The sequence below is a fragment of the Cheilinus undulatus genome, linkage group 21 (genome assembly GCF_018320785.1).
Source record: "Cheilinus undulatus linkage group 21, ASM1832078v1, whole genome shotgun sequence".
NCBI classification, from domain to species: domain Eukaryota; kingdom Metazoa; phylum Chordata; class Actinopteri; order Labriformes; family Labridae; genus Cheilinus; species Cheilinus undulatus.
Window position 1 is genome coordinate 25,440,056 of NC_054885.1, and position 18,250 is coordinate 25,458,305.

General features: G+C 39.4%; 1 protein-coding gene across 1 annotated transcript in view; it reads left to right on the forward strand.

Annotated features, from left to right (window-relative positions):
* The window catches only part of gspt1l (G1 to S phase transition 1, like), a 32,099-nt gene extending 22,775 nt beyond the window's left edge, over positions 1–9,324 (forward strand). Inside the window, exons 10-14 of the mRNA XM_041777730.1 lie at positions 3,866–3,946; positions 5,046–5,219; positions 8,080–8,169; positions 8,334–8,502; positions 8,689–9,324. Coding sequence (XP_041633664.1) covers positions 3,866–3,946; positions 5,046–5,219; positions 8,080–8,169; positions 8,334–8,502; positions 8,689–8,741 — 567 coding nt within the window. The 3' untranslated portion in view covers positions 8,742–9,324. The remainder of the gene's footprint in view (positions 1–3,865; positions 3,947–5,045; positions 5,220–8,079; positions 8,170–8,333; positions 8,503–8,688) is intronic.
* The last annotated feature ends 8,926 nt before the right edge of the window (positions 9,325–18,250 follow it).

The window sequence follows — 18,250 nt, forward strand, 5'->3', positions numbered from 1 at the left end:
GACTGCTAAGCCAAAACAGAATCTAAACCCACCTATACAGCCTTAATTTGTCCGTTTCGTTGTTTTTGTTTTTTTTTTTTGTTTCGATTGTTGTTTGTGTTTACTCTATCATCATCGCTTGGCATCCAAACATGCTAAAATTATGTTTCAAAAACAGGTTAAAAGCACCTCTGGACATCGTTGCTGCTTGCTGCAATGTACATCTTCAGCTAAATTTAACTCGTCATTGACAGTCAGCTCAGGTAACTCAGGCAAACAGCGAGTAAACCGCAATGAATTTGCCATCATACGCCTTTGCCTCTTCCCGACTGGAAATGTGGGAGTGGTCTAATGCTAAAGGTTCAGTAGTTGTGGAGAAGTGGATCACATTTGTCCGCTGCTGGGCCGTCTTCTCTCTGCCATGTACGACTCTGGCGGAGAGTTTTCAGCAAAATGTTCACGCCCAGGCACATCACATATTCTGGGTGGAGTGTCTTTATGAAATTTTAAAATCCTGGCTTTTCAACAACCCTTGTGTTACTGTCGCCGTTATCTTGGCATCATCTTGCAGCATATTTTACAATTACTGTGTGAGTTTGACCTCTTCCTTTTTAAAACTGCCAGATGACAGACCCAACACTGTTTCTCCTAGTCTGTTTCTGGACGCAGCCAACTCACTGCTACGGCTGGCCACACACCACAGGATTTTAAGCCCGATTTTAGCCAAGATTTGACTTTCCCAACGATCGTGGGGGCATATACTGACTGAAGCCTTGTCGCAAATGATTATTTGTCTGAGTAGTCTGCGTGTGTGGTGTCAGCACAATTCATTTACTGCTCCAAATTGCATTGTAGCCTCCCAGACCCTGAATCGTAAATATCAAACATGTTTGATATTTATTCTAGGTCATAGTGCCGCTGACGTAGTACCCACGACAACCAATGAGATCGAGCACACCAGGTAGCGTCACCAGCGAATCATACGTACTTTCACCGCTCACAGCCATAAACACAACTGTACCTTAATTCCAGCCAGGATTTTGTCCTTAGTCTTTCCCTGTTTTATGATTGTTGCTGCACCTGTAACACGCCAGTACAGCTTGTTGTGGAGAGACAGCAAGATGGTATCAACAGACATCCGTGTTTTGTTTTGTTTTTTTCTGAAGTCACGTGCTCACGCAAGGTTGAAGGCAGGTCGGCAGGTGTGTGGTCTCCAGTGATCTTACAGTCTGGCTGAGTCAGCTAGTGTGTGCGTTCAGAGGATTAAAGATGAAAAATATTTGGAAATTTTCCTGAAGTCTCTGGTCTTTCACGGTTTTAAAATCGTTTCAGATTTAAAAATTGTCTAGTGTCTGGCAGGCCTAACTTGCCATGCTGCTCTGTTAACCTTTTTCTCCCCTGCTTCGCTCTCCTCCGCTGATACAAAAATGCACATGTGCAGAGGAGTTTTCTGGATGGGTGGGGGAGTGAGCGCTCTGCTGTGAGAGATGCATTCAGGGACAATGGGAGAAGCAAAAACTTCAGCAAGAAATGCATGCTGACTGCTCAAAACTTCCATATAATTTATACTCGATGTTTGCAATGTAGTCATTTTATACATCTTGTGTGGCAAAAGCCGCGATACATCTAGTATACTCAATATATTGCCCAACCCTAATTTTTAGTTTGAGTAATTAGCTGATTAGAGCTTTTTGCAGGACTGAAATGAAGTATTGTAATTTTTCACAATATTCTAATATGTTGGGATAATGTTTTTTTGATTTTCATGAGCTGTAAGCCAAGGTAATCAAGATTAAAACAAACAAACCTTTGAAATATTTCCCTTTGTGATGAATCTAGAATATATTCAAGTCTCACTATTTGAATTACCATGGGATAAAATGAACTGTCACACATACTGTCCATGACTACTTTTCTATTATTGATGTAATATGTCAGTAAAATTCTGACTCCCTTCTTACTGACTTTAAGAAAAATAAGTTTTTTTTGTTTAAATGAGCTTTACAGTACTTAAAAAACAAAACTGTATCTCCTCAATACTAGTGTCCATCGTTCTCAAAAAGTACATAGATATTGCAAATGCAAAATGAAAATAATTCTTTATTTAATAGCAATTATGCTGTGATGTGCAAAAAATGGTTGTCATGACAACTTCGATAATTTGAACACATGCTAATCATCACAGGCATACTATCTCAGTCCCTGGCAAAGAAAAAAGAAAAATCTTCTGGATTGCAGTTCAAGTTTTTGTGACCCAGTGCCCTGTAGTACACAAATTCTCATACCTCTTGGTTTGAAGTTACTTATGTTAAGGTACAGCTCAAACTACAGCTGCTCAGCAACCAACCAGTGCTTGCACAAACATCAACACAGTGTGAGAGAGAAGAGAAGGACTGTATTATACTATAGCAAAAATATGCTGAAATGGTGACACTTTAGGCCGGCTTAGACTACACAATGTTTTTTGATGGTTCACAACTGCTCCATGCTAGAGTATGCAACTAAAAGCTTGTTCTGTCTTGGCTGTCAGACTGGCCACACAACAAGTATGATTCTGATTGCTCATCGTATGCTGACGGGGGCTGAACAATTTGGGAAAATAACCTAATTGCGACTTTTTTTACCCAATATTGCCATAGTGATTTAATATCTGATTATTTCTTAAGTTCCTCGTCTCATGTATTTTCCAACAAAAAAAAGCAATAATTTATTTTATACCATAACAAACAAAATGGTAGATTAAGTTAGGGCTGGACAATTTTGGAAAAATATCTAATTGTGATGATTTCGACTAATTTTGCAAATTGGATATGAACTGTTGTATTAAAGGGAGTTATCATTTTAATATTCTCATATTTAACAAGAAAAACGTACAAAAATGAAGAAAATAGGATTTTTTTGTACACTATTCTTAAAATATGTCACTAATATGAGTGCGTGATATGCTGCTGCAAAACCCTTTTAAACTGGCATTGTGTCACAAATTTCCAGTTAAAGAAATACTGCACCTTCTGCAGATTTGAAAATTGCAGCAGGCCATATTGCGATTTTATCTCATTTGCGATTAATTACCCAGCCCTAATGCTGATGTCACTACTGTCTCCACAACTGTGTGCGAGTTCACAGGTCATCAGTGCGGCAGGTCAAAGTGTCACACACTCTACAACAGAAGCGCTTAATGTGACTGTAGCGGTCTTTTGCTTGTAAAAGGAGAAAACGACAATCAGTGATGGATTGGATTATGGATAACAATTATGGATTTATCAAAAGGATTGGCTCTCCTTCAGATAGAACTTAGGGTGTGCAAGTGATAAATGAAATAAAATAAAATGTGCACATTAGTTCTCCAGAGGGAGAAAAAGTAGAGATTCTTGTAAATAATGGCACAAAGCTAAAGAGCAAATTCTCTCCTGTTGGTAGGTGTCAGGATTCATGCGGTTGACATCAGGTCAGGATGTCAAACTAGATGATGATGTAAGAAAGTTTTTGACATGCTAGTCCACACAATTTGTCCTTCCTTACATTCAAAATCTGGCCTGAGTTTTGACAATGAGCTGCAACTTTGCAGTCAATCCAAAATCTGTCTAAATTCATGTAGTCTGAGCCAGGCTTTGTACAAATTTTGTGTTTAAAACGGCATAAGCCTAACCTGAAATGTTCAACAACACTGGAATGTTGATATATTTGTAGCACTTATTTTTTTGTCCACTTTAGCACTGCCTCCCCCATTTTAACCATAACAGTTAAGTAAGTCTGAGGCGGGCTGTTGAACAGGCAGGAGTGTTTTCCAGTGAATATTCATCCTGTACTATGAGTGTATATTAATCAATTATTCATGTTTTTCTCTCATCCATTGTTTTACACTATTTCTGCTTTACCTCATCAGGACATGGGTACTGTAATTCTGGGCAAACTGGAGTCTGGTTCTATCAGCAAAGCACAGCAGCTTGTCATGATGCCAAACAGGGTAAGACCAATCCTTCTGTTAACTGGTTACCAGTTAAGATTTTATTATACAACTTTTGGTTGTTTTTATGTTAAAGTACAAATGTAAAATCTAAGGGATTAATCCAGTGTAACATTTTTTAAGACTATAGCTGTGATTCTACCAAGTGGTTTTGTTGAGTGCAGTGTGGTATGGTACACCCCGAAACTGCCTGTGTTTCCACAGACACCCAAACCCTTCCTTGGTGGATGGGGGTGCAAGTCAGATGGTGATAGCTGCATAAGCTAAGTCTTGTTCCTAACTGCGCTGTCGTGTTCCCTCTGCACCTCCTCTTTACCAATGATCCCCGGGAGGGTTGTTGATAGGGCAGTACCACACACTGACAGTATTTGCAAAATGCAGTCTCTTAAAATCCATGGGATGTTTTAACATGGCTGATTTTGTGTTTGTGTTTATTACCACTGTCGCATGAGAAACTATGCTTTTTTGACCTATCAGCAGACTGTAGAGTGTCTGCTGTCTATGCAGCTCCTCTCTTTAGGGTTGGACAGGTTAACTTGAAACCCTTACAGAAGGGTGCTACAAAAGTAGGATGGGATGGGTTGATTGTTTTGGGAGCTTTTCCATCTTTTGATTATGGAATCACAGATAAATAAATGTACCAGAATGCCGTACCACACTGCATGGTGGAAACACACCAATTATTTACCATTTTAGACTTTCAAGCTTTTTCATGTGTTTTTTGTGTAATTTAGACAAGCCAAAGAAGTAATTAACTAACACTACAAAGCTCTTCTATTAAGTCATGCCATCTTTATAAGTAATGACTAATTGCCATTGTAAACATTTTAAAAAGTCAAACACATCAAGCTCCCCTTTGTTTAAAGTTTTCGGACTGTGAGAAACTGTAAACTAGTTTCCACTGTAGCAGCACCTGATAATTTAAGGGTTATGTAATTAATACATGTTTCCCCCTTATTGTTCTTCAATGTAAGTTCTTCTTTGTCTATAGGTTTTTTTTCTTTTATTCCTTCACATTTACTTTTAAGCAAAGCAAAATAATTCCCTTTTTACGTCTCTTTTTTTTCTTGTGTTTTCTGGTCTTTTGTCACTCATGCAGCATGTGGTGGAGGTGTTGAGTCTCTTATCAGATGACGTGGAAACTGACGATGCTGGGCCAGGTGAAAACCTCAAGCTGCGGCTGAAGGGCATTGAGGAAGAGGAAATACTGCCGGGGTTTATCCTGTGTAATGCTGAAAACCTCTGCCACTCAGGGCGCACATTTGATGCCCAGGTTAGGATTACACAGAACCAGACACCACTGGCTGTGATGTACATTTAACAACCAGCTAGCTTGCATTTCTTTCAAACTTAACAGTATAAAATGCTAATTTTTTGATATTAGTAAGATTGCTTACATTTATTCTATTTAATCAATCTTCTTTGTGTAAATGCTTGTTGTGTACACTACCACTGAGAAGTTTGGGATCACTGGCAAATTTTGTTGTTTTCTAAAGAAAACATTTTCATGCAGTTCACAAACAGTTATCAGCAACTGTCAGTCCTCTGCATCAGTCTCCTAGTATGGCTGCTAATCCAAGTTAATCATGTTGCACAGTAGGGGTGTGAATCTGTCCTTCTCAAGACGATTTGATTCAAATCTCGATTCACAGAGTACAATTCGATTCACTAACAATTCATGAAAATACCGAATCGAATTGGTCTGATTTGATTCGGTACAATTTGATTTTAGAATCAAAATAAATTTTGCTTTAACAAAAATTAGCAAAAAAGGTGAAAACAAGATAACTTCATAATAATCTAACTTTATTTGATCTTATTTATGAAACAGACTAAATGTCAGGCCTCCAGTGCTAACATTCTGAAATTATGTTTAAGAAAGTTTTCATCACACCCAGGTGTCTTACTTTGACATTAAATTGGGAGATGAATATTAAAATGAGTTTTTACTGGTACATGTTCATCCTTCTGTGCTTGTAGCTTCCTTAGCATTATTAATCCCTATAACGGTACAATCTAAATATCAAATTTTTCCATGAAGTACAAATTAAAACGAATTTAAAGTCAAAAGGAGATTTGGATGGACAGAGCTCTGTGTGTCTGCTAGTGCAGGAGAGAACAAGGGGTTAAAATAATACCGAAAACATTCAAATTAAAACAGCTTTCTAAACATTTTTTTCCTTTCATAATTACTCTTAATGTGAGTATTCAGTCTACATGTCTCAAAAACATTGTTATTTCCTTTCTCTGAAAACAATCAAGAATGGTCAGATACACATCGGGCCAATTATAGCGCATCACAGATTAATCAACATTAGCCAATATGTAGCTGATATATTCACTTTCTTACTGCACGGGGATTCTGTCTGTGTGTCCCTGCTGAACTCAGCCTGAGTGCCTGGCTCAAGACACAAGCGAGTGCAGCAACAGCTCTCCCTGACTCAGTGTTGCCAACTTAGCGACTTTGTCGATATATTTAGCAAGTTTTCAGACCCCTCTAGTGACTCTTTCAAAAAAGCATCTAGCGACAAATCCAGCGACTTTTCTGGTGTTAATGGAGAGTTTTGGACACTCTGATGTGAAAGCACGTATCGTTGTTGCTCTTCTCAATGAGCAGCGGGTGCTGCTGTGGGCCCCTCCCCGTCCCTTAGCACTCACAGGCAGCCCAGTCCGCAGCAGTCCCTGCTGCAGTCGGACCCAATCGGCTGCCTGTTTCAGACTGGGAGCATGTTAAGCTGCTTGCATGTGCCACACATGTCAGCTCCAGTTTCTGCCGGTGTGGCTTTTACACAGGGTGTGAGTTTTCTGCTTGTCAGCCGCATCTCCTTGCTCTCAAAGCCCTGTCCTTCCTCTTAAGTTTTACCTTAATAAACCCCCCCCTAAAAGTGACTTGATTCAGTGTACAGAGAAAGTTTGTTGGGCACTATTCAAAACAAAAGCATTCTGTACAAGTGAACAGAGTTTCTCTATAGAAATGCTAAACCGGGCTTGTAATTTGAAAAGCACAGACCAGAAAAGCATTCATACGGTGTTTATCTTTCTTGTGACATATTCTACATCAAACAGAAGAACATTTGTGAGGCACAGAACAAATGAAAAGATACAACAACACTGCTTAAAGCCATCAGTCAAGCGAGGTGGAGGCAACGTGATGGTCTTGAGCTGCTTAGGATGTGGTAGAATAGGAGATTTGTAATGAGTGGAAGGGACTTTAGGGAAAGAAAGCTATCACAAGATTTTGCAATGCCATGCCATACCCTGTGGACAGCACTCTCTTGTAGTTTCATGAGTATTCCATGAAAAGCAAGAAAAATTTCAAGTGATTCCAACTTTCGAGCGGTAGTGTATGTTATGATAAGTATCACTATGCTATATGTTGATAAAATGGGGAATTTAATTTGCCAAAAATCATCAAATTTGGGTCTTCATGACCCCCAAAAAATCATTTTTCCTATATCACCTGACAGTTTATTTACGGCAAATTAAACCTGTGCCTGGTTTACTGAGAAATCTCACATGGCTGTCGTGTTTTTAACATTTGCTGAACACATTTATTTGTCTCAGCTCAAGTCTTAAAAAAGGTCTTAAAGTCTTTGACTTGATTCTCAGTTGTGTGTAGGAACCCTGTTTGAGGTAATGACATCCTCAAAAGAGAGTGATATCAAACTTTCTGTATTTGTTATTGTCATCTCTATTCAGAAGGACTGGACAGTAATTATTTAAGCTTATTTATGTCTCACTCAAAGGCTCAAACATGTTTCATCCCTTTTTTTTGGTTTAATTTAAACCCTCCCTGAAGTGAACTGTTATGGCTGATTTATACTTGTGTGTTAAATCTACACCATACCTGCACTGCATTGACCTGTGCTTTTGTGCACACTACGTTCTTATGTGCCAGTGTGTCTGCATTGCTGTACAATACTCCAAAAGCAGCAGTGTAAATTTCCGGCCAGTCCCTGGGTCTGATAAGTGTATGGTTCATCCCGTACCAATTTTTCCTTTCATTTGACCATACTGAACCAGTTCCAGCAGCCAAAAGAGTTTACTGAGGGAAGAGTTCTAGTGTTTTAGAGTGCTAAGTGACGATATATGTGTTTTTACTTGAGCCCTGTCATTATTACTTCTCTTCACAGATTGTCATCATTGAACACAAATCTATCATCTGTCCGGGTTACAATGCAGTCCTTCATATTCACACTTGCATTGAAGAAGTGCAAATTACGGTAACACCCTGCTCAGCTTGCATACTGTGATAATAAACAACTGCAGTGCCAAGCAGTTTGGTACTCCTGTTTTGGTTTGATTGATATAGTTTATGGCTATTTTGCAGGACTGATTTGTTAAATTTGTAAGTACTGAAATTGTGTTTTCTATGCTTCATGTGCAGGCCTTAATTTGTCTAGTAGACAAGAAGACGGGAGAGAAAAGCAAGACACGACCACGATTTGTTAAACAGGACCAGGTCTGCATTGCCCGTTTGCGTACAGCAGGAACCATTTGCCTTGAGACCTTTAAAGATTTTCCTCAAATGGGACGGTTTACCTTACGGGATGAAGGTACAAAATCTTCACATACTGAGGGAAGGGGCTTCAGCAGACTTGAATTTCTGTGTAGCATAAATGAGAGGCTATCAAACCTCAAACAGTGCTTTACTTCATTTCAGTGAATTGAGACTGTAATCTGATTGTTTTTTTTTTTTTTTTTTTTTAATGTTTGTTGTGTTTTGGTTTTGTGTGTCACAGGTAAGACGATTGCCATTGGTAAGGTGCTGAAGCTGGTTGCTGAGAGGGACTGATGAGGACGAGAGGACCAAGCTGTCTAAGTCATTGACAGAAAAAAAATGGGTAGTGTTTGGTCATAATTTGACCATACTGTTGCTCGTGGGGATGGCGCATCTTTGCATCTCCCTTCTACAGCTCACTGAAGATCAGCCTCAGAAAAAAACTCCTGTGAAAATAACCTGTTTTTAAAAAATGACTAACCAAGATAATTCCCCACATAAGTCAGTCTTCTCATATTGAGAGCTCTGCTATGCCATTTCCAGGTTAGCCCTTTTCCTATTCTGGTTACTTATCATTACATAATTTTTTTTCTAGATTTTTTAAAAATTGCTTTCACAAATGATGACAAATTGCAGAATTTGTATCTATAAATGGATGTGGAGTGGACTGTGTCTGGAATATAGAAAATGATTTTTGAAGTAAATTGCTAAAGATGTAAGAACTAAACCACTTGGAACAACAAAAATGTTACTTGGGTGTACATGTCTCACTTTGATTTTACCCAGTTATTGGTCTCTCGTGGCGTTCTAGCAATGAGCTTGAACGTTTTCAAATGTTATTAAAGCAAATAGCTATGAAAATAAAATACTTGGGAAATCAAGTTGTGTTCATTTGAGGAAAACCTTTAAGTGTATGGTTTCTTACTTTTTGGTTTAAGTAGTACTTTATTACGGCCTGAACATTGCCATGCTTAGTTCACAAATAGCAAGGTGGTCATATGAAACGTGTTCTATTACTTAATTCAGTTTGTTTCATAGCTTTCATCAAGTGTCAGATTAATGCAGTAAATTGAATGGATCAAAAATATTTTTGATACCTCAGCTGATTTGGTTTCAGAAAGAGCAAAAGAGATGTTTTGTATGATGTAGGAAAAAAGTTTGTATGACAACCCCTTAATATCATATAGCATACTTGTGTACAATGTTTATTGTTAACAGTAAACCACCAAACAACATTCAGGATCAACAGGGATGATTGCCTTTCAACATTAAATTACAAAACTTTTCAGCGCCATTATAACATACACATTATTCCATGTTATACACCACATGTACCCCCCTACTACACTGATGGTGGCAGTTGCCAGGCAAGATGCTTAGCAGGATCTTATTTGCGCATATCCACACACTGATTGCCAAGCCTTTGGACTGAGCCCAACCAGCTCTGTGGGCAATCATTTTTTAGATTAAAGGACCGACTCTGAGCCACCATTTTAGCCACACTCAGCAGAAGTGCTTGGAACTCTGAGCAGGCTCCAGATTATATGCTGTAAGCGATAACTCTGCTATGAACTGCTTTTTCTCTCTCTCTCTTCACTTTGCTCTGTATAGCAAAGCTGATGTAGCTGATTCCAGGTCAGGGGAAATAATTCTGGTTTCAGATCAGATGTCATATAAATCTGTAACTATTTTACAGCCTCAAAAACAACACTTGTGCATATTGAGTCATCAACGGTGGATACTTCGTGTAATGATGTCGGCGCGTGACATATCCGTGCCCAGGCCTCAAAAACAACACTTATGCATATTTAGTCATCAACGGTGGATACTTCATGTAATGATGTCGGCACGTGGCGTATCCGTGTCCAGGCCTGGATGCGTTGAGCAGTGTGAATGCGGGCCAAAAGGGGGGACAGGGGAGGGGGTCAAATGGGTTTCGGCACGCTTAGAATACGGCATGGTACGGATGGCCTAGTGTGAGTGCACCCTAAGAGTTAAGCATGTGAAGGCTGCTACCACAAAATGAGCCTGTTAATGCATGTATGTACACTCAAATACATGATGATCATTGTTGGAGAACAGTTTAACAGGTTTCTCATGCAGTATAGGGGGTGGCCATGACTGAGAGGCAGCCATGTCCTGACTTCAGTCTTACCTCTCATCCCATGTTCTATCATTGACAAATAGTAATTTCTGCCGTTTTATTTTAACTTTTCAGCATCTTCAAACAGCTCATCACCTGTCTTTCCAGTATCCTCAATTTGATAGGAATCTTTTAGTATCCGGGAATGCAATACCATATCTGGACTCAGGGCTGTTTGGTAACACAGTGGAACCATAGTTGAACCTTCTCTCCCATGATTTTGTCATTTTCAACATTTTTTTCTGAGTTCTCTTTGACTTTTGGCTTGCACCCCTCCTTCACAAATATAACAAATGCCCAATTTTAGGGCACTACCTCATTCTTTCTGGCCTTAAGCCCGCTTCGGACAGGGAGCGTGACACGCACGTCTCGACAGCGACACGCCTGGGTTTTCAGTTTGATTGCATGTTAACAAGTCAGGGCTTTCAGACTGCCTGCATGTGCGCCGCGTCTCGCGCACCTGATATGTGCGGCTCAGGCGCGGAAAAGTTTAGAGAGTCGAAGTCTCGCCTGTTCTTTCCGCATACCGCGTGCGGCTATGGACCATATTAGGCAGGAAAATGATAAATGGAGAGCCATAATTACATTGTTGTAGCACATATGCACATAGAATATGATTACAATGTGTTTCTTGATAGCCCTGAGGAAGGCCACAAGCGTAAATGCGCCTGTTTGATAAAGTTGTTCTCTAAAGATCTATACCATTAGTGAGACTTTCTGTCCCCCCTGCTAGTAGAATATGTCACAGGAAAGTCAAACACAGTAAGTGCTTTTCTGGTTTGTGCTATTCAAATTAAAAGCCCGGTTTAGCATTTCTGTAGAGAAACTCCTTTCACTTGTACAGAATGCTTTTGTTTTGAATACTGCCCGACATACTTCCTCTATACACTAAGTCAAGTAGCTTGTAAGGGGGTTTATGCAGGTAAAACCCTGTTTATTACACTTTTGAATGGTGCCACATTTGTAAGGAACATGCATTTGTGGGATGAGCAGCAGAGCTGAGTATGTGGGTTGCACCCTTTTAAAAATGTGCCAGATCTTCTCTGCCAATGCCAAACAGCTTATTTTGCTGTAGCTATTGACTCTTGTTTTGAGCTTCTGGTACCTGATGGGCAGCACCTGTGAGCATGGACCCTGCTACAGTGGTCAGTAAGTGTCTGCTTCAAGAATCGGCATGCCATGTTTGACTGTTCTGAATAGGGCCCGTGCAATAGGGCAACTTCAAACTGGTGTTCCGCAAAACCAATAGGGGTGGGAGAAAAAATTGATACAGCATAGTATTGCAATATTTTGTCTGGTGTTATATTGTATCGTCTCATCTACCAGGTATTGATTTTTTCAAATTAATTGTTAATATGAACTGAACTTTATGATAATGGAAAAATATAATCAATCAACAAACATAGCACCAGGGGAAGGACATTAAGAATGCAAGCAGGGCATGAATGTGATGGACATGACATATGAGGTTTGCAAGAAGTGCTTCATGAAAATAAAATACTGTGGAAATACAACAAACATGAGGGGAAGACTAATGGCGCTTTTCCACTACACAGTTCCAACCCTACTCGACTCGACTTGGCTCTACTTGACTCTACTCGGTTTGGGTACCTTTTCCACCAGCCCTAGTACCTGTTGTCATTTTTTAAAAATGTAGGGTTTGATTCCTGTGTCAGGCGTCGCACTCATGACTCTTTGGTGATGACATTCTCTGACCAATCAGTGGCTGGCAGTCGGTCGACGTCACCTTTTAGTATCGGCTCTGCTCGCTTGGAACTAGAGCAGAGCAGGTACTAAAGAATAGTATCTGGTACGAGGTACCGTGCCCGTGGAAACTCAACACAAACCAAGTAGAGTCGAGTCAAGTCGAGTAGAGTAGGGCTAAGGCGGGCCAGGGGAAAAGGGCCATAATGCTAAATCAGCTCAACAGTTGAAAAAATGGTATATGTCGCAATATATGGTATCGCAATACTTACTATATTGCAAAATTTACTGCAATAATATCGAAATCGTGACCCAAGTATCGTAATAATAAGTATAAGTAAGTATAATATCGTATCCTGGGGCCACTAGTGATTCCCACCCCTAAAAACCAAGTTGCTGCATTTTTTGGAGTACCATCTCCAGATTCTGATTATGGCAGTTGGATCGTAGGGTCAAGGTCTGGAGAAGATGCAGAGAACGCTATGTTGATTGCTGCACCGATAGGGTAACATCTTTTGGTGGAGGCAGTGTGATGGTGTGGGGCAGCATCTCCCTCACTGGAAAAACAAGGCTTGTCATCATTGGAGGTAATCTCAATGCAGAGAGATATCAAGATGAGATTCTGCAACCAGTGGCAAACCCATATCTCCACAGTCTGGGACTGAACTCTATCCTCCAAGATCAAAATGCTCACCCCCACAGAGCAGGGTTTATCAGAGACTACCTCCAGAATTTGGGAGTGGAGATAATGGAATGGCCTGCCAGCAGCCCTGACCTCAACCCCCACTGAACACTTGTGGGATGCGCTTGGGTGTGCTATTTGTGCCAGTGACCAACACAATCATGTTGGCTGACTTGCGACAAATGCTGGTTGAAGAATAGGATGCCATCCCACAGCAGTGTGTGACCAGCATGAGGAGGAGGAGCCAGGCTGTTGTGGCTGTGTATGCTTCTTCCACAAGCTACTGAGGCTCCTGTTTGTTATGTGAATAAATTGTTTAACCACCAATATGTCTTGTTTCTTCAATCTTCAATCATCCAAACACCAAACAAGAGTCAATGGCAGAATAAGCTATTTGGCATTAGCAGAGAAGATATGGCAAATTTTTCATGGGCGCAACCCACCTACTCAGCTCTGCTGCTCATTCCACAAATGCATGTTCCTTACAAATGTGGCACCAGTTAAAAGGGTTTATTGCCAAGAAGCACTGTTACAACAGAGAAATAATCTACCAAACACAAATTTCCTTACTTTTTGTTAAGTTTTATATTGCCATACTAAGTTAGGTTATTAAGGGGCCAGATCAGTGATACTCGAGCCGTACGTGGCTCTTTTAAGGCTTACTTGGGAAAAAAAAACAAAAACCTTAACTAAAAACCTTTATGAAGGTAAACACGATCATCAGTAAAGATTCATGGTAGATCACATCAATAAATCTGTTACCCATACAAAGAAGACAGGCTTTAACTTCCAAATTGATACGTTTATTATTTTAAATCCGTATATTACTACCGTCGGATGTGCTCGACAGAGGAGCATGTGTAAGAGAAGAAAGCAGAGGAAGTCCGCCAGTGTTGCATCTCTTCAGTAAGCTCATTCATTGAGGTGTGCTGTCTTGTGTTCAAACCGCAGCTCCCCATTTCCTCATTTTAACTTTTCTTCAGCCACTTCCTGCCGATGCTCTCTCACACCCAAATCTTATAACAGTTATGCAAATGCGTATCATCATCAACAAGCATAACACACACAGATCACATGTGGAGATAACATAATACCTATATCTAGTGAAAGTTGTCCAAACGTGGGTGTTTTATTTCATCTTTAATGCACTGATGATCATATATATTGTCAAAAGAGCAGAAATATAAAACCAAAGCTCCAAAATGAGGCAGGGTGAAACGATGTGTCTGGGGAGCTGTAAGGCAGGGCTGGTTTTAGTTATTTGGAGGCCCAGGGCAAAGACTAATATGAGACACCTCCCCCTTTAACTAAAGAATTAATAATGAGTGGAAAAAAATTAGAAAGCATCTCTCTTATGTTAATAAAGTCACAGAACTCCAGTAAACGCCCCAATGTGACATGTAAATACCCAAATAGCCAACCATAATTCACCATCTCATAGTTCAAACTCAGCACATTCTTGTATCATAAAAATCTTTAGGCCAGGTGGAACTTTCATAACGCTGGTGTTGGGCCAAAGACTGGTATCTCCAAAATGACCACTTTTTAGGGAATGAAGAAAATGTATCATTTGACTTATTGTATAGCCTTAAAATTGGTTAAAACCCACTGACAGATGTAAAGGGTGACCAATAGCACTGATTTATAAAAACAAACTAAACCATGAAAAATTGAGATACAAGGTTTTAGCCTGATGTCTGTGATAAATGAAATAAATATATGCTCATTATCAGTGACATATTGTTTCTTCTGACTCTATACAGACATTTGCATCCCATTTAACCTCATAATTATCCACCAATTCACTGTTTTATTTCATTTCAACAGATGAACTGATCTATGATCTACCTGACATTTCTGGTTTGGATTGTGGCTCTCACTTAAGTATTTTTTAGACATTGTGGCTCTTTGGTAGAATAAGGTTGAGTACCACTGGGCCAGATCAGTCGAGGCAGAGCGTTGTGGTTGTTCATTCTCATGAAGTCAAAGACTACCAGCTTTTTAATTTGATCTTAATATCCTTCATATAGAAACTGTTCTACTCTACTTTTAGTATTTTAAAATAACTGTAAGCTAGTACATTTAAAAAGTACAAAAAACTGAGTTTGTTAAAAAGATTGAGATTTCCTGCATTACATTGCTAGTTGGTAAGTGGGACTTAAGACTGATACCCACTACTTGTGGAGATGTAGGACAAGGTCAGAGCCCAGCATATTCAAAAGAGGGCTCCCAAGCATCTGTTCCAAGTGTTCTTGGCACCAGTGCCATTCACAATCTTACACTTTACTTTGTGTTCCATGTTGGATATGGTAAACTGGTAATAAAGTATAGTAATGTAACATTGAAAAATGACTATACAATGTATTTCCCTTACACAGCTCAGAAATATATGAACAGAAAAATTTCCTTGCAATAGTCTTAAGCATTTTTTCTTTTTTCAAGTTTTATTGGTTAATTATTGTGGTCATATTGCGATTTTTTTTCTTTTGAAACATTCACAAGTGGCCACTCATGGAACCTCCCTTACGCCTTAATTTCTTAGTCCAAAGAGTTGCTGATTGTAACTGGCTTAACATATGATTGCCCATGTTACAATGCATTCAGAAAGTATTCAGAACCCTTCACTTTTTTCAATTTTGTTATGTTGCAGCTTGATGTTAAAATCATTGAAATTCATTGTTTCTTTCAATCTACAATCAGTACCCCATAATAACAAAGTGAAAACAGAATTTTAGCAAATAAATTAAAAAGAAAAAAAACTTGAATATCACATTTACATAATATTCAGGCCTTTTGCAACAACACTTGAAATTTACCTCAGGTGCTCTTCATTTCTTCTGATCTTTGCTGGGATATTTCTGCACCTTGATTTGTCCACCTATGGTAAATCAAATTGATTTGGCATGATTTGGAAAGGCACACCTTCAAATGGAAGAAGTTCAACGCAACCAGGACTCTTCCTAGAGCTGGTCGCCTGGCCAAACTGAGTAATCAGGCAAGAAGGGCCTTAGAAAGAGTGGTGACCAAGAACCTGGTGGTTGCACTGACAGCTCCTAGGATCCTATATGAAGTTGGAATAGGGTTCCAGAAGGACATACATCCCTGCAGCCCTCCACATATATGGGCCTTATGACAGAGTGGCTAAACAGAAGCCTCTCCTCAGTGCAGAACACATGAAAGCTCACTTGGAGTTTGCAAAAAACTGCCTGAAGGACTCTCAGACAGAAAGAAACAAGATTCTCTGGTCTGATGAAACCATGATTGAACTGTTTGGCCTCAGTTCTAGATGTTATGTCTGGATGAAACCAGCCACCACTCATCACCTGGCCCATACCATCCCAACAGTAAAACATGGTGGTGGTGGCAGCATTATGCTGCAGCAGGGATTGGGAGACTGGTCAGGGTTGGAAAGCTGAATGGAGCATTGCACAGAAATATCCTTAAACAGAAACCCATTCATTTAGGACCTCAGACTAGGCTGAAAGTTTAACTTCCAACTTGACAATAATATAGCACACAGCCAAGACAACAAAGGAGTGACTCGGGACATCTTGATGTCCTAAAGTGGCCCAGCCAGAACCCTATCAAACATCCCTAGAGGGACCAGAAATTGGCTGTCCCCCATTCTACATGATTGAGCTTGAGAGAGTTGCAAATAAAAATGGCAGAAAATCCCCCAATCCAGGTGCACAAACCGTGTTGTGACATATTCAAAAAGACCTGAGGCTGTGATTGCTGCTAAAAGTTCTTCAACTACAGTTCTGAGTGAAAGGTCTAAACATTTATGTTAATGTGATATTTCATTGTTTTCTATTTCAGTAATTTGCCAAAAAATCTAAAACTGTTTTATTTTGTCATCATGGGGTATTGTGTCGATTAATGAGAGAAAAATGAATTTAAACAATTCTATCATCAGGCTGCAACAAAACAAAATTTAAAAAAGTGAAGGGGTTCTGAAAACCCTCTGAATGCACTGTAAATCAGAGGAAGGGCTTTAGATGTTTACAGTTGGCAGCAGTGAAAAGTGGTCAGTAGAGTCCTGTGTTAACATGAAAACACTCATCTGAAAAAGAAAGAGACAGGGTAGTTTACATGGCTTAACATCCACTGCTAATACAGATTATTTCAAGGACTGGCTCAAGTCAGACATTGTGCAGTTTACATGCAAGTCCTCTAAAAGATAGTACAGAGCATCTGGGTGATTTTTTTCTTTTACGCAAACAAGTTGAAAGTATTGAGGCAAAGGACATCGCTGTACACTGCAAACCACTTCAATTTCCAAGGAGTGCCCCTCTGGCAGTACCAAAAACTACAACGAGTAAGGAGGATCACAATAGCGAAAAACAGATTCTAGGTGGATTGTTCATGAAGAACACCAGTTAACAAAAGTGGGCATGACATTGTTTATTTTTAAAGTAGGAAAAACAGGCTTTTATAAATATATATTATAGTGACTCCTGGAGTTGAGTATGTATGTTTGATTTTACTTAAACATAAAGAAATGGAAAACTGAATGTCCCATAATCAAAGGGGGGATCCATTTGTTTGAGTAATGTTTAACATAAATTAATATGGATAATGATGAAGCCCTTGTCAGAAAGAGGGAAATTTTTTTTCCATTTGTGTATGACAAATTAGAGGCGTTAATTATGTTCCTGCAAAGTGTCAAAGGGACCAGCAATTGGTAAGGATTAGGAGAAGTAATAATTAATGTGATGTGAAGTTCATCACATATTGAAGGATTTCACAGATAATTAAATGTGACTAGTGAAACTTGGTTCATGTACTGAGGAGACAGCAGGTTAACCTGCATTCCATCATATCACAAACACAAATCAGATTAACATGACAATGTGCTCCTAGGTTATGCTTTGAAGTGCCCCAATCTGCTGACCTCTGAACCCACTAAACCCACTAGAGCATCACTGTGGCCAGAGGCAACCCTGATAATGAGTAGAAAAATAAAGAAATAAAAATTTAACATTATGCACTGTATGTGCAGTTGATAACCATCAAAGTAGTCGATAAGTCAAAGTAAATTACTCTTAAACCCACTGAGATGTTACCAAAGTAAGACAAAATAACCTGCCTTTAACACTGTCGTGAAAAAAAGGCTGAAAATTCCTATTGCTGTGGCATTTATCAAAGGGAAACACCTTATCTCGTAAAAAGGAATGCTTTAGTTTTCTTGTAATTTCGAGATCAGAGACGACGTAATTTCGAGATAATTATCTTAGAATTACAATATGGATCTTAAAATGACGATATAATTAG